The following is a 15,445-nucleotide window of genomic DNA, read 5'->3' on the forward strand; positions in this document are numbered from 1 at the left end:
AGTGGCCATATTTAAAAAGTCAGTTGCATTACCATTGGTGGGGTCATCAACATGAATATTAAAATCGCCACAAAGAACAATTCTGTCATAATTTAAAACCAGAGTAGATAAAAATTCAGGAAGTTCTGATAAAAATCCTCCAGGCGGTTTTGGGGGGCGATAAATTATAACAAATATGATAGGTTGCAGCCCTCCAACTTTAAGAGTGAGAACTTCAAAGGAGTTAAATTCATCACAGCGTACTTGATGACATTTAAAATTTTTCCTATACACGCTCACTAGCCCACCACCACGACCACTGACCCTCGGTTGACTAAAGCAATCATATTGAGGCGGACACAGTTCAGCTAGCTGGCTATAGTCATTCATTTGCAACCAGGATTCAGTTAAAAACATAAAATCTAGATTTGCAGACAAGATAAAATCATTTAAGATAGAAGTCTTACTTGAAAGTGATCTCACATTGAAGAGAGCCATTTTAAATGAGTTTGTTCTGGGTGCTGGAGTTGGTGCAGTTGTCCTAATCCTTAAGAGATTACTAATATTTCTGTGTGGGATGTGCACGTTTCGGTTTACTGGTCTATGCGTGATGATGACTGGAATAGAAGTCTTTGGAACAGCGCTGGGAGCAGACGGCTTTACATGCCAGCAGGTGGAGACAGTTGTTTGTGGCAGTGAGGCAGAGATCTGTTCAGTGACCCGTGGTGTGTCCAGGTGTGCTGCATGAATGATTAGTGATACATGCTGTATGTGAGCAGCTAACATATCTGAGCCCCGTTTGTTTGGGTGAAGTCCGTCTGTCTTAAAAAGAGACATTCTTTGCCAGAAAATATTAAAATTATCCACATAACAGACACGGTGAGCCCTGCAGGCGGACTGGAGCCAGTCGTGGAGGCCAAGGAGTCTACTGAAGCGGCCAGCACCGCGACCAACTGTGGAAATGGGACCAGAGATAAAAACGGACTTTCCACACTGCTTTAAAAAGTTAAAAAGACGGTTAAAATCTGATTTTGTCAGCTCAGACTGCTGAAGAGCTGTGTCATTTGTTCCCACATGGACTATCACTCTTGTGATGGAGGATGGAGGATGGAGTTTTTTAAAAATGTCAGCTGTCATCACAGGACCCCATGTTTACAGCCATACTTGAGCAGGAAGATTTCAGTCACAGTGGATATATTTACAGAAATAGATGAGCTCACAGGCTGCTAGTCTGGAAGACGTCTCATCCATATTTTGAAAGAGCTGTTGTACAATTCGAACAGTTCTGTTTTCAGTCAGAAATATATTTTATTGAATGCAGTGTTGGCAGTGAGCCAAATCTCTGCGATGCTTTCTGTAATCATGATCAGAATTGCTCTCTGGGGATGCAAGAAAGCATTTTACCTATGTGCAGTGTATTGTGCTTGATGCATTGTGCTTTCTCACCATTGTCTTTTGTAGGCATATTCTTTTCATCCTTTCATTCTCTCTTTCCACATTGATGTCTCCTGCTCCATCCTCTTGCAGACAAACCTGATGTCTAGTGCTGAAGCATTTACTGAAAGGCTGCTCCACTTGTGGCATGTCCATTTGTCTGCACCAGAGGAAAGGGCATAAAGATAAAAGCCAGGGATATAAGTCGACATGGTAGTCAAGTCATGTGTCAAGACCACCTTAGACCGGTGTTTACCAATATTTTCTATGCCATAGCACAGGTTCCAAAACTCCCTGGGCACACCACTTAAACATTGCAAAATATTATACACATATTAAACTGTGTTCATCCCCTACAAATGTAGTAACATACAAATTTGAATCCTGAGCTTTTTTTTTTATGATAAACTGTCTAAATGGTGACAAGCACAGGCTGAGCTCAAAAAGCTAAAACTAGCAGATACTATCCATATAACTTTAATTTTTAATTGTCAAAACCCACAGGGGTAGGTCTAAAGACGCTCTTGTGTGCTATAGAAAACTGGTTGGACAATCTTAGAGAACAGAGTGTGCATCTGTGTGTGGTCGGCAGTGCTGATCTGCTGCGTCTGAGCTTTCTCCTCCTGTTTCAGCATGCACAATTAGAATTTCCTCAGTAAAACAAGAGAGGCACAATAAACAGAACACACCACCACCCAGTCACTTTTAGGTGACTTTCTCTGGGATTACACCATCACTCATAAAATGCTTGGTCATGAGCAACAATTTGTGGTTGTAATATTGAGGTTGTGTCCATTTATTTTCAAGACCTCTACTTAATGTTTTATGCAAATTAATGCAATTAATTTTAATTGTAAAGTTGTTGTTTTTTCCTGAGAGTGAATCATAAAATCAGCCTCAGCCACGTCGCAGGGTTTGGGCGTTTTTTTCTACAATGGATACCATATGTAGAAACGGCACAATGTTCTCTGCGTGTTTGCTGCATGTGCCAGTTTTTGCCCTTTCAATGAGAGGCATTTAGAGATTTAACAGAGACAACACTACCTGATGCCTTTCTAAGCCACAGCTTTGTCTTTTTTGTCATCCTCTTCTCCAGCCCTCCCTCTCATCCTTTATATGTTGTCAAGGCAATAAAATTAGCATCCGTCTTAACTCTTTGCTGTCATGTGTTATGGGTAAGGTGAGATGTTGCGCAATACAACCACCCATCATGGAAGGGGTCAGTTTTGTAAGAAAATTTTATAAGATCAAACTGCTATAGTTATAAACATGTATCCAAGGTGTCATCAGCACATAAGGACCATGATTTCTTTATTTTTGAGTTTAACATTTTTCACAGGTGAAGAAGATGAAGAGGTTAGGAACATTTCACAGTTTGACCCAGAAACGCCTCTATCAATTAGTATTGACAGAAACCAACAGAAAATTTCAAGGAGTTGAGAGAAATGACTGCTTATATGTAAAAAGTGGGGAGGTGCTGAGCTTAGAATTGATAACACAACTCTTACAACAATGATCATAAATCAGACCAGAACTCTTTCACTCAGTCACGTTCCTTTCAATTTTACACAGCATGCTTTTCGACGTCTGAGTCAATGTTCATGTTTAAAATAATGACATTAGCCATCTAATTAGTGGTTGTAAATAAGTGAGGACTGTGTAGGATAATCTTAAAACAAACTGGATTATGGTTTGTTTCTTGACATTAAAGGGGAAATGTGTATTTTTCAGTGGCCACTAGTGGTGCGGTTTTAAGATTGCAACCAGGTGTGTGCTAGTACGCGTGCTCGCTTGAAGTCATGAGCAAGCATAATAAGAAACACAACCGCTTTCATAAACAGTGGTAAATTTAGTTAGCTGGCTTCTCCATCCGTACATCAAGGCTAGTATAAACAAATCACTCCACATTTGCTTTGTAGTGTTACATCCTTTCTTGTGGCTAAGATAAACACTTAACACTTAATACCGGTGGTACATCAGATAGTACTATGAATCGCGTTAGTAAATTTATGTGGAAAGCCATACTGTTACATATTATATATTGCAATGCACCAGATAACGTTAGCAACTGTTCGGCATTAGCTGGCAAGCTAACGTGACTCTCTCCGTGGTTCGCGTAAAACTTTATTGTTGTTTTTTAACCTTACGTGAAGTTTATGTTAGAGTCTGTGTTGTGCTAGGAGCCAGTTGTTTTATGGTGTTAGTGTACTGTATTTCGTTAGCTGTGGTGTTGTCGCTGTAGTCGGAGAGAGGCTCGGGAGCGCGCATGTAGCTACATCACTACCCAGTGCCTTCACATTAAAACAGAATAGTGGAGAAAACAGAAAACAGCTGTGTGCTTCATTTCTAAATGAGGTTAGAGATTATTGCCAATAAGGGAGTAATATTTTGATTACTTAATACGTGATTTCATTGAAAAACTACATATAGACCTTTTAACTAAAAAGTCTCAAAATACACCATGATTGCCTATGAAAAGTTGTATTCAAATGTGTCAAGGAGAGATACACTCTCAACATTACCTTACCTAGCATGTTTTAAAACATTGTAAACACAACAGACTGGAGTGTCATGCTTCAATGAAGCTTCTGTGGTCTGAAAAGTTTGTGTAGAGAGGCAGTAACATTATTTGTTGATTTGGGGCTGTTATGTGAAAACATCTGCTTTCGAACAGTACACTGTAAAAAAAATCTGTAATTTTACAGTTATATTCCTTTTTATTTCACAGATTATTCCTGTATTTTTGAAATACATGAAAATATCAAAAAATTACAAAAATAAACTCTGAATTTACCTGTCTAATGTAAAATAACATGAAAAACCTGTAGCTGTTATTTTAAAGAAAATATTGGGTGTTTTGACATAAACAAACTGTTCCATGGATTATGGATATTTGGAAAATAAAAACATTGAATAAATGTTATTTTAATCAGTATATAATGTCTACAAGCATTGTTAAACTGTCAAAACATAGTTTTGATCATTGAAAACAGCCATAATTACTGTCATTTCACAGATGTTGACTTTTATCATAATGCTTAGATTACAAGTTAAATTAAATAATTGCCAAAAGTGGTAAAATTACAGAAAGGTAATATTTCATTTATTGTTAAATGACAGGTGTCCACGTCTTTTAATGAGCTTAAAAAAGAAATGTAAATTTCCTGTAAAATTATGGGTTTATGATTAAAAATGAATTTTAATGCCATTTTACAGACACTTTGATTGAAGAGTCTTAGCTATAGGTGTATTATTAAAACCTAAAACCAACATATTTAAATCGTTTGTTAAATTGTTTTTTCTTAATTAAAAATTACCACGTTCACATTTTACATTAGAGTAATATATATCCATTTATCTTAGACCGAAAAACCCTTTTTGAGTTATCTTAATTTGAGGAATCTTAAATTACCACCACAATAAAAATTCCGACATCTGATACTATTTATAGACCATTTATTCAATTCCATGCTCACAACAAATAAGCCACACAAATCAAACATTTCAGTGTAAAGAATTATTCCTCCTGAAACTAAAGTTTAGTTTTTAATTTACCTTATTGCTGACATTTTCAGATCTATTCATTAGAAACATAACTGGTTTGACATAAAGAACATTTTGGACACTGTCAGACACAGCTCCAAGATTAAAGTCGAACATGAATGTAAAGTAATTGGAAAGTATTAAAATGCTGGCATTTTGCTTTGATAGGACTGTAGAGAGAGACGTAAAAGGTAAAGGAGAGGGGATAATGGTATATACAAAATGGTGGTTTTACATAGAGTGATCTTCACGCACAATCCAAAGACTTGATCATTTTCGACTTTCTAATGCCAGTTTTTGTATCTGGTAAATTTTGTTACGGCTGTATGTGTTTCCCTGTGCTGTGCATCCATGTTCCTTTTCTGTCCTCTAGTTCTACCCCAGGAGTGCTACAGCTGATTGCTGAATTATGTCCACCTTGCCTTGGAAGGCACAATTGTGTGTACCTGAGTTAAGGAAGTCCACAATTTATAAATTAAGTTGGTATACAAAATAGATGCAAATATGTGCAAGTAGAAAGACAAGTGGGAATGTGATAAAACACAACTCAAGCAGAGCATTTACCTGAAATTCTATGTGAATTCAAACTCATCTTCTTAAAATGGTTTGAATAATACCTAGTCAAACAACAAACACCGGGTGGCCATAGCTCAATCACTGTAGAATATATGCAAGTTTTTCTTGGCAGTCCTAATGAATCCATTTGTTTGCAAGTTTTTGGTATGCAAGCCGAAAGTACATTTTCAGATTCGGCTGACTTTGCACGACAACACCTCAGGATGACCTTAAGAAACCATTTTGCTTGTCATGGTAGCTCAATTGGAAAACATGAACAATGGCAAACGTAATAAACAGCATATCTATCCAAGGTCTGTGAGACATTAAGTAAGTTTCCTTTAATAATGATATGGTGACCAAATTATGGAGATGTGTTAGTCCATAGCCCTCATTCAATTTTGCAGCCAGAGCAGATAACCACTCTCCCTCCACCACCAGCTCTTCCATCAAGTGTGAGCAATAAACAAAAGGCAGATGATCTTCACTTGCTTGCCGTTCCTTACATCCAAAAAGCTTGAGAGTGTTTGATTTACAATATAACTGCCATTAATAAATAGGACTGTGTGATATAACAATATACACTATACTCTCAAAAGTATTGGGACGCTTCTCCGAATTACTGAATTCAGGTGTTCCAATCACTTCCATGACCACAGGTGGATACAATCGAGCACCTAGGCATGCAGACTCCTTCTACAAACATTTGTGAAAGAATGGGTTGCTCTCAGGAGCTCAGTGAATTGTGAATTGAAGCATGGTACTGTGATAGGTTGCCACCTGTGGAATAAGTCCATTTGTGAAATTTCCTCACTACTAAATATTCCACGGTCAACTATTAGTGGTATTATAACAAAGTGGAAGCAATGGGAACCACAGAAACTCAGCCACAAAGTGGTAGGTCACTGTGCACAGTGTGCAGAAGCCGATAACTTTCTGCAGAGACAATAGTTACAGTCCTCCAAACATCGTGTGGCCTTCGGATTAGCTCAGGAACAGTGCGTAGAAAGCTTCATGGAATGGGTTTCCATGGCCAAGCAGCTGCATCCGATCACCAAGTGAAATGCAAAGTGTGGATGCAGTGGTGTAAATCACGCCGCCACTGAACTCTACAGCAGAGGAGACGTGTTCACTGTAGGGCTAACCCCGAATAGTTCAATGGGCAGAGCCTGATTCGACTGTCAATCTCACGGTCGAAGCTTCGCAGCAACACAAGGATCATGCCATTTTGGCTATATGGGGGTACTCAACATCTGATTTTACATAGAACTACCAGTTTTCTCTCAATAAGTTAATATATAGCATATTAGAATATACATTTCAACGCTTAATGCTGTAAATAAACATGTAAAAAGAATAAAACTTTCAATAAATGTTTTTGAAGTGCGTGAATAAATCCAAAATTGTAACCCTAACCCTGAGTCGTCAGTGCGCATGTGTAGGCCTAGCGTGTATGTGTGCAGTGGCAATGGAGGAACACTTGTAGAAGAGACGGAGTTCAGCTTTACTGGTTTTGTGCCGCACCTCGCAGGACTTTCAGATAATTTATCACCGTTGATGAACCACATAAAGAATATTTTATCATTTTTAAATAGCCGGCTACTTGAAATAGACCCGCGACGTGCATGCAGCTGTCGGCAGCGGTAATGCACGTAAAACTCTGCATAAGACCAGTGAATGACAGGCGAGAGAGAGAGAGCGCCTCAGTTTAGCTGGATGAAAAGAGACTGCAGCTTTGCAGTTTCTCAAGATTAAAGCGGAGCTACCATGCCCCAAAATTACAAAATGTTTTTTGTAAAATGAAAGTTTCAAACTGTATTATTATTATTATATGATAAACTAATGCACTCCAATATTGTTTACCCTGTCTAGACCATTCACAGAGTTCAAGAGCACAGTTGATAACCTCTAAAGGTCAAAAGTCAACCTTGCAGACAGGGTCAGACAGGTCTCTGAAAATCATAACTAATTCCTTCTTTTCTGTGATAGCACATACATCTCACCTCTAACTAAGTCACCAAGTCTGTTTTATTTATGCAGCCCAAAATCACAAATTTGCCACGAAGGGCTGTACAATATGAACAGCATACAACACACTCAATACTAAAGAAATTAGTTTTCAATGCATGCTATGTATTCTTACACATCTTCATGAAGACAGTTGACACACGTCTTGCCAATGAGTAGTCTATCTTGTTTTGAACAATAGATTATTCACTTTTTCCCTCTTCTTCCTTCCATATTTGTCTACATTGTTCTCTTGTGGCTGGTATTCAGACACAAAGTCCATCACCAAACCACACAGATTCAACTCTCTCTTGTAATGTTTTACTTTGAAGAAATCTGCCCATGCACATGTCACAGTTCATAGAATTTGTGGTAAGAATTAGACTAAAGTCTAACATGCGATCGTGTTTATATGGATCCTCAACAAATCATAACCATAAACTAACCCTATTCCTCTTTGTTGGGTCCACTATGATCATTGCCTCTGACCCCACCCGTTCCCAGACCAGATGTAAATAAATGGAGCATCATAAAGTATGCCGTAACAAATTGAAAATCATCATTCAATTCCTTAACTTTACTGCCTATTGTGTACTTATGACTTCTAGCTAATGTTTTTGGAAACCATGAGCAATAATAGCACACAGATGGCAAGCATTGACAGATATTTTGCATCCTTTTAAATCTTCTAAACAGTTATTTCCTCAGATCATTTTTGTTTAGTTAATGCTGTCAAGGATATTAAAAAGAAGGATGGAGTTTTACACCCATGTACAGGTTGAGACTGTTCAGGTACAGTAGAATAAACTTTTATTAAAAATATAATGTTAGTTTGAACTAACAAGTAGAGCACACCTCTCAGGAGTTTGAATTTAACATCAGATATTGCACTTACCAGGTTAATACATACTATTTGGCATATAAAAACAGTATCACATTGCATTTCATTTAAAAATTCATTGAAACCATTAACTCAGATGTTTTTATTTCTTCTTTCCTGGAAAAAGGAATAGTGACAGGATAGATAGGAGACAGAAAATAAGGCTACATTTACTATTGTTGATACCTACAGCAGCATTTATTTCTTAAATTGCTCAGGTATATGAACATATACAAGTACTTAAACATATACAGACACAGGCAGGAGATTTCCATTTGCTGCAAGGTCACCATGTGTCTTTGGTAGCATGAATGGCCATACCACAGAACAACACATCCCCATAAATGACAATCATAAATGAACATACACATACACATACACACGATACACACTCAATTAAGACTTTCCCCCGGGTTATATCCTCTTCTGTGTTCTGTCTCTGGCACCAGTTATCATGTCAGATGGATAACTAGTGGAGGGTTCAGAACTGTCATCTGTCTCTGGAACATGCTCCCCATCAGGCCATGCATCTGGGAGGGATTACATGTCTTTGTGTGATGCGTGCATGAGTTGGGTCTCTACATGTTTGTGTGTGAATGGCTGTGTGTGATCATTTGAACTCATGAGTGCCATTGATAGAAATCTGTGGTTTTGTGGCCCACCATCCTGAAACACGTCCAATTGAGTTTAGCTGCCTGGTGGTCCTGCCCTCTCTCAGTTGGTTGTGGGAGAAGTTTCCATCAGAAGTTCAGTTTGTGCCCGTTTGAAATCATTGTCAGCTCTGTTGCTACGGGCTAAACCAGTCATTAGATGGCAGCTGGTGAAATCAGACAGTGTAAAAAATGAAATTTAAAATAGCAAGGGTAAGAGGGGAACAAATGTAGAGGGAGACACATACAGCGGAACTGTAATAAGGGACAGAAAGAACAACAAAAGGTGGTCAAAAACAGAAAGAGAGAAAAGCAGAGGCAAGATTGAGCATGGATTTTGAAGCCTGGTGATTGACAAGCTTTGAATCTTATCCAGGGGAAAGAGTAAAAGTGGAGAATTTGAATACAGTCAGTTTACATCATGCCAAAATATGATCTTTTTATGTTGACAGTTAGCAGGGCTTTATTTGAAATAAATGTGGATTATTTTCCTGTGAGAGGGTCTAACCACTTCCTCGCCACTATTCTTTCCCATTTTAAATAGGCAACACATGAACTTGGTAAAAAGCAGGAATTAATCTTTCACAAGGCTGCAATTTCCTGTTTGGGAAAATCTTTCAGGCTGATTTCACCACCGGTGTCTGTGTAAAGCTGGCCAATTTAAGCAAATGTAATTAGGGATTTAGATCTCTATCAAAAAAAAAAAACAAACAAGCAAAACAAGGAAAAACAATTGGGTGAAAATGTAGGAATAAAGAGGTAATAGATAATAAAGTTCATAGTTTAAAATTAATGGAAGGAGAGTTAACAATTTAAGAAAGAAAGAAACTACACTTTGTTTTTTGTATGCTGTGTACTTAGACCTATTTAGTTTTGTTGCCTATTCTCAAGAGAATATATAAGTGTATTCTCTATTCAGAGAGATTGCTGCTCATACTGAGGTAACACAGCACTATGTTGTTGACCTTTTATCTACAGTATATTTATTTGTGTTTGTGTGTGCATTTATATGTCAAGAGTGTAAATGGATTTGCACGCCTTTCCTCATGTATGCTGTATGTCTGCAAACAATGTATGTATACTATACAATGTATGCTCAACTCTTCCCACTTAGGCACACTAATTGCACCATGTGCTGTTTCTCATGTGTTTTCTCAGTGGGGCTGATTAAGTGAATTATGCATCATAGCTGACGGTTAAGATGACAGCCACTCTTATTTTGGCAGATTTTACACTGAGAAGAAGCAATGTGTGTTTACAGCCTCTGTTGCTGTTAAGTGTTGTAACAGCTACTTGTTGTGTAACCTGTTGAATTTTATTGGATGGGGAAAGCCATAGATCCTATTTTACCTGAGCATTATTTCAGTGAATAACTTATTCTAGTAACAAACAGTGGCTCACTTTGAAACAATGGGCACATTTAGGCACATTTTGTTAATCAAAATCTTGAACCATGAATGATCCAGTGCCTGTAAAAAGAATACCCAACACCGCCCTTTGTAACTGTATTGCTGCAGGTATTGATGAACAGAAGGTTCAGTTTAGGGTTTCTTCAGTTTGCTGTTGGTCTCTATTCTTTCATAAACCAGAGTAATTGTTAGTAAGGAACATCCTGGTCTTGATGGAAAAATTTAAACAAATGTAGGCAGAAACTTCTGGAGACAACAAACACAAAACATATAAAGAGCATAAATTTCCCAAACTGCCACATCATATCATGGTCACCATTTGAAGAAATGTCAGTAGTACATCATACAACATCTCTTTCAATTGTCCATCATGTAGCAGCTTGTGAAGCTCTCGCGTCTTATGTATTGCTGCCAAAATTCTGAATTTATTTGGTTGGAAGACATTAACGGCTGTGACCTTTAAATGCATTGGCCTCAGGATTCTTTGCTGGTGATGTTGTAAGGAAAGAGAAATTCACTCCGCAGTGAATGCGTGAGTGATTCCCAGAAAATTACTTTAAGCCTGAATGTCAGTGGAGGTGAAACTGAGTTTGCCATTGGACTGTTGCCCAGGTTGTTCCATCCCACTAGACTTTCTGCGAGTGTTTAAACTTGCATGCATGCCTTTACAGCCGCCATTATAGATGAATGCTGTTAGTATATCAACTTGTAACTTATAACTTGTTTTGATCTTCATTTTGATTTTTTTGTTTTGGTCATTTTCTCTCTTTTGTCTGTCCTTCTTGTCAGACTTTAGAGCATTCTTTCACTCTGAGTTCATTCACTTGGCCATGCTCATGCACCTATGTGTACCTTATCATCACAGAGAAAGCGTTAAAATGATTTTCTGTGTGGCAGCCAAAACACTGCATTAAGATTTTCCTTACATGTGTAGTCATGTAAAGTATCACATGTCCTCAAATGTGTTTTTCTTCATAACATTTAAGTGGTAAGTGTGGAAAATAGCTTTGTTCCTTAAAGTCCACAGAGTTATCCAAAATTACGTTGCCTAAAAAGGTACCATATTTTGTGCAAGGAACCTCTAGTTTGACTCTCCAGACCTTTGGGGAAAATGTGTTTTTTGGATATGAAGCAGTAATGATTCCCCTTCCTGTAACCACACAAACCACAATTCATGAGGTGCTCTTGCGCAAGGCACTTAAACAGTACTAGTGGACTTCTGGAATTGGGAATCTCCGAGGCATGAATGTTTGTAACTGTTGACTTGGTACTGGCCCTGAAAAGGAGCACACATGCTCTGGTTTCCAAATGCGGATAAATGCACATTTAAAGTGATTATAACGATGAAAAGAGTGCTATCTTTATGTTTAAATGTCAATGTCAAAGATCATTACACAAGTAGTGCTTGAATAGGGAGGTTTATGTCATGTCATATGTCTGTGTAGAGGTCATGAGTATTAGCTATGGTTTTCCACAGTACTGGTGCAACGATGGTGGCTGTGGTTAAGGGCACCGTAGCCAAAATAGTCTAAAGAATACTTACCACAGCCATGGGAACTTCTCCCATAAGGAAAGAGATGTCAGCTTTTCCATCTCTGAAAAGTTTGGCTCGAGATCCATGTTCCGTTCAGAGCAGCCAGACACATTTCCATGTTAGTTTTAAAAAGCGTTGCTGATCGCCACAAATGTTCTTTCACTCCACCTTGAGGATTTACAAGGATACCAAAATCTGGGTCCTTTGGAAAAAGGCTTCTTGCTTCTTTGTGTATGTTATTATAGAAATTGAAAGTGCATGTGGAGTGCTTTTCAATAAGAAATGTAAAGCTGGTTGCAAAAAAAGAAAATGCTTCTGATTCCTCACAGCATGTGGTTTAACATTATGTCAAATTCAATAACTTTAAATGTTTTACTTTATAAAATAACTCGAGACAGAAGAAGAATAGAACATTGTCGATGATAAGTATGTTTAAGGATTCTCAGCACTCCACCAAACAGCTAGATTTCTCATTTGGGCCCTGGCCTCTAGACAAAGTTGAAGACTGCTGTAAAACAGTTCAAACTGTATGCCTTTCAGGGATCCTTTGAAATTGCCCTCTCTTGAACAAGGGAAACCTTGTTTTCCAATCTGCTTGCATTTGCAGAACCACAGTGTGTGTGTGTGTGTGTGTGTGTGTGTGTGTGTGTGTGTGCGCTTATTGCAGCCCCTCATCAGGCTCATTCCACAGCACAGCTGCAGTGGCTGAAGTCACACAGTTTGACTCAAGAAGGGGTTTAGCAGCTCATTAACGGATAGAACAAAGTAAGCTGAGAAATAGCAGTGACTACCTAAATTTGCAGAGATACAGAGCACAGTCTATGTTGTCACTATGTGGCGTTGGTTATCTACTTTGTGGTACAGTGACAGATGGCCTCACTTGGGCCAAATACTAAGCCGACATTGACAAAAGAAAATTACAGTAACTGAATTGAAAAGTCTTTTGTCTGCAATCACAGAGGAGCCAATCACACAAGGAATTGCAGGGAGGATAAACCCATCCAACCATTCATAAACTGACAGTATCACATCATCTTTATTCTAACGACTGTAGCTTTTTTAACTCATTGTTCTTAACTCTTTATTCCTTGACAGTATGGGCTTCATCATTTGCACCTTTGTCTTCTCTGTCACTATATCTAGTCTAAATTCTTGTTTGTGATATGTAGATGATACCAGCTTTGGTATATCAGTTTGATCTTTTCAAAGCTCATATGGTTTATCAGTACAGACATTCAAATTTTCATCATCATTATCCCTGATCTGTCTTTAGAAACATTTTAAGACTATAATTGCAATCTTGCTTGTCTTTCCTTTCATGTTTTTTCTTTATCATTTGTCAGTCTCATATTTCCTTCTTTCTCTGTGCGTTAAATCCCTTTTCCTGAAGTTTTTCCTCACTGCAGTTCATATTGTGACATTTTAATCTGGACATCCGTACACATCTGCCAAAACTAATATTTAGCTAAAGAGAAGAATTTCAGAAACAAAAATGCTTTCAGTTATTCAATTGATGTGGTCTTCCGCCTTTGGCCTTATTAATCACAGAGCTTCTTTCTGTTGTTTCTTTGCAGAGATTGGACCCGTAACAATCACAACAGACCCCAAGAAGTTCCAGTATGAGCTGAGAGAGCTGTACGTCCAGGTGGGTTCAGGGATCACATTCTTGAAGCCAAGGAAACAGCAGCAGTTGTCTGGATGCTATAGCAGTAGCATAAGGTCATCTGGCCTTGATAAAAGTGGCAGAGTGTGGTAGTCTGGGTACGAATGTTTGTTTGATTAAGACCAAGCCTGATCTGCCTGTCTGCATTGGATGATGAAAGAAGTTTCAAACAGTAATTCACTTGCAATTACTGTTCACATTTTTAGCTGAATTTCATCGTTCATAAAATGTAGCTAGGGGTTCTAACACTCAAGACTTTGGTCATATGTTGACCTTACTGTTGCAAATGAAAAAAACCTTGTTGATCCCATGTTTAATTGCCTTCCTGCACAATTACAAACAAATGTATAAACATAAACATACAATGGCTAGAAAGCTAAACAGAGTACTACTAAGTTTGAATTTTTGTGCAATCACTTGGAAAGATAAAATAAGTTGTGCAGAAACTCTTGAGAAAAACAGAAAACTGCAAAACTGGTACTCTTCATGTCTAAGGATGACAGAGAGACAGAAACGAGTAGCATTCAGGTCTGTCCTTTGAAGAAAAAGATTTTGGCATATGTCTGTGCATCCTTGGCACTAGCTGCTGTTAATCTGGTGAGCGAGTGTGTTGTGTGTAGCATGGAGTAGATCCAGTTTCCTTTCACTTGCTGCTTCATTCCTGAGTCTGTTTTTCCTCCCCTCACCACTTCACCTGCACAACCCCTGAAGAGGTTTTGGCCAGAGTGCATGGAAAATATACTCTTTGGAATTTACATTTTTCTTGAAATTGAAATTCTTCTGACATGAACTTTGTGTTTTAAGGGTGAAGATGTTAGGCAACACACTTCATGCTTTTAAACCACAAACCCTTCAGACAGACAATAATGTCTGTTGAAATGCTGCAGGGGACATTTGTCTTTGACCCCACCAACAAGACAAAGAGACAGAGAGAATAGTGGATGACAAAAACAGATCGAACACTTGCATTCACACATACTGTGAGACATTTTTTAATTTCATACTGACTCCTGGATGTAGCATTTCTACATTACATTTATTCATTTAGCTGACGCTTTTATCCAAAGCGACTTACAATTGCTATACATGTCAGAGATCGCACGCCTCTGGAGCAACGAGGGGTTAAGTGTCTTGCTCAGGGACACAATGGTGGGTAGGTCACAGTGGGGGATTGAACCGGGTCTCTCACACCAAAGGCAGGCGTCTTATCCATTGCACCATCACCCCCGCTTCTACCACTACACATTCAATCTTTTTCAAGAAATAATGTTGGTGCTCCAAAAATACCAAGCATTCACTCAAATGCAATTTTATAAATTTTTCCTGAAGCTTGAAGAGAAATGTGAACTAATTGCCTTCTAGTTGTAGTATTTAATTTATCCATTTAATCAAAGCACTGAATTGACACTGCACTGATAATTATACACTATATTACATAGACTCAGTGACCACTTTATTAGGTACATCTGCATGATCCAATTCAGTTCCGTTTTTGTTGACATTGTCATAGAAGTTTTATTTGAATTATATGTTTTAACTTTGATACCATAGTGACGGTGTTGTGCTGGACTTCATTATTCAGAGGTGCTCCTAATATTCTGTCCCCCTCATGTATATAAATGGGAAGGACTGAAAAAACAGAACACCAGTACAAGACCACATTTGACTTTGACCTTAATGATAAACAAATAATTGAATTTACACCTTTCCGACAATGTCACCAAAAATGGAACATCATGAGCTTTATAAAGAAATATGTTTTGGCAGAGCTGCTATATTGGATTTTATTAA

At 38.1% G+C, this 15,445-nt stretch overlaps 1 protein-coding gene across 1 annotated transcript in view; it reads left to right on the forward strand.

The window, feature by feature from the left end:
• Positions 1-10,501: 10,501 nt before the first annotated feature.
• Positions 10,502-15,445, forward strand: part of hmcn1 (hemicentin 1) — an 82,066-nt gene continuing 77,122 nt past the window's right edge. The window contains exons 1-2 of the mRNA XM_046049979.1: positions 10,502-10,565; positions 13,566-13,636. Coding sequence (XP_045905935.1) covers positions 10,502-10,565; positions 13,566-13,636 — 135 coding nt within the window. The remainder of the gene's footprint in view (positions 10,566-13,565; positions 13,637-15,445) is intronic.

The sequence above is a fragment of the Micropterus dolomieu genome, linkage group LG05 (assembly GCF_021292245.1).
Source record: "Micropterus dolomieu isolate WLL.071019.BEF.003 ecotype Adirondacks linkage group LG05, ASM2129224v1, whole genome shotgun sequence".
In the NCBI taxonomy this organism is placed as follows: Eukaryota; Metazoa; Chordata; class Actinopteri; order Centrarchiformes; family Centrarchidae; genus Micropterus; species Micropterus dolomieu.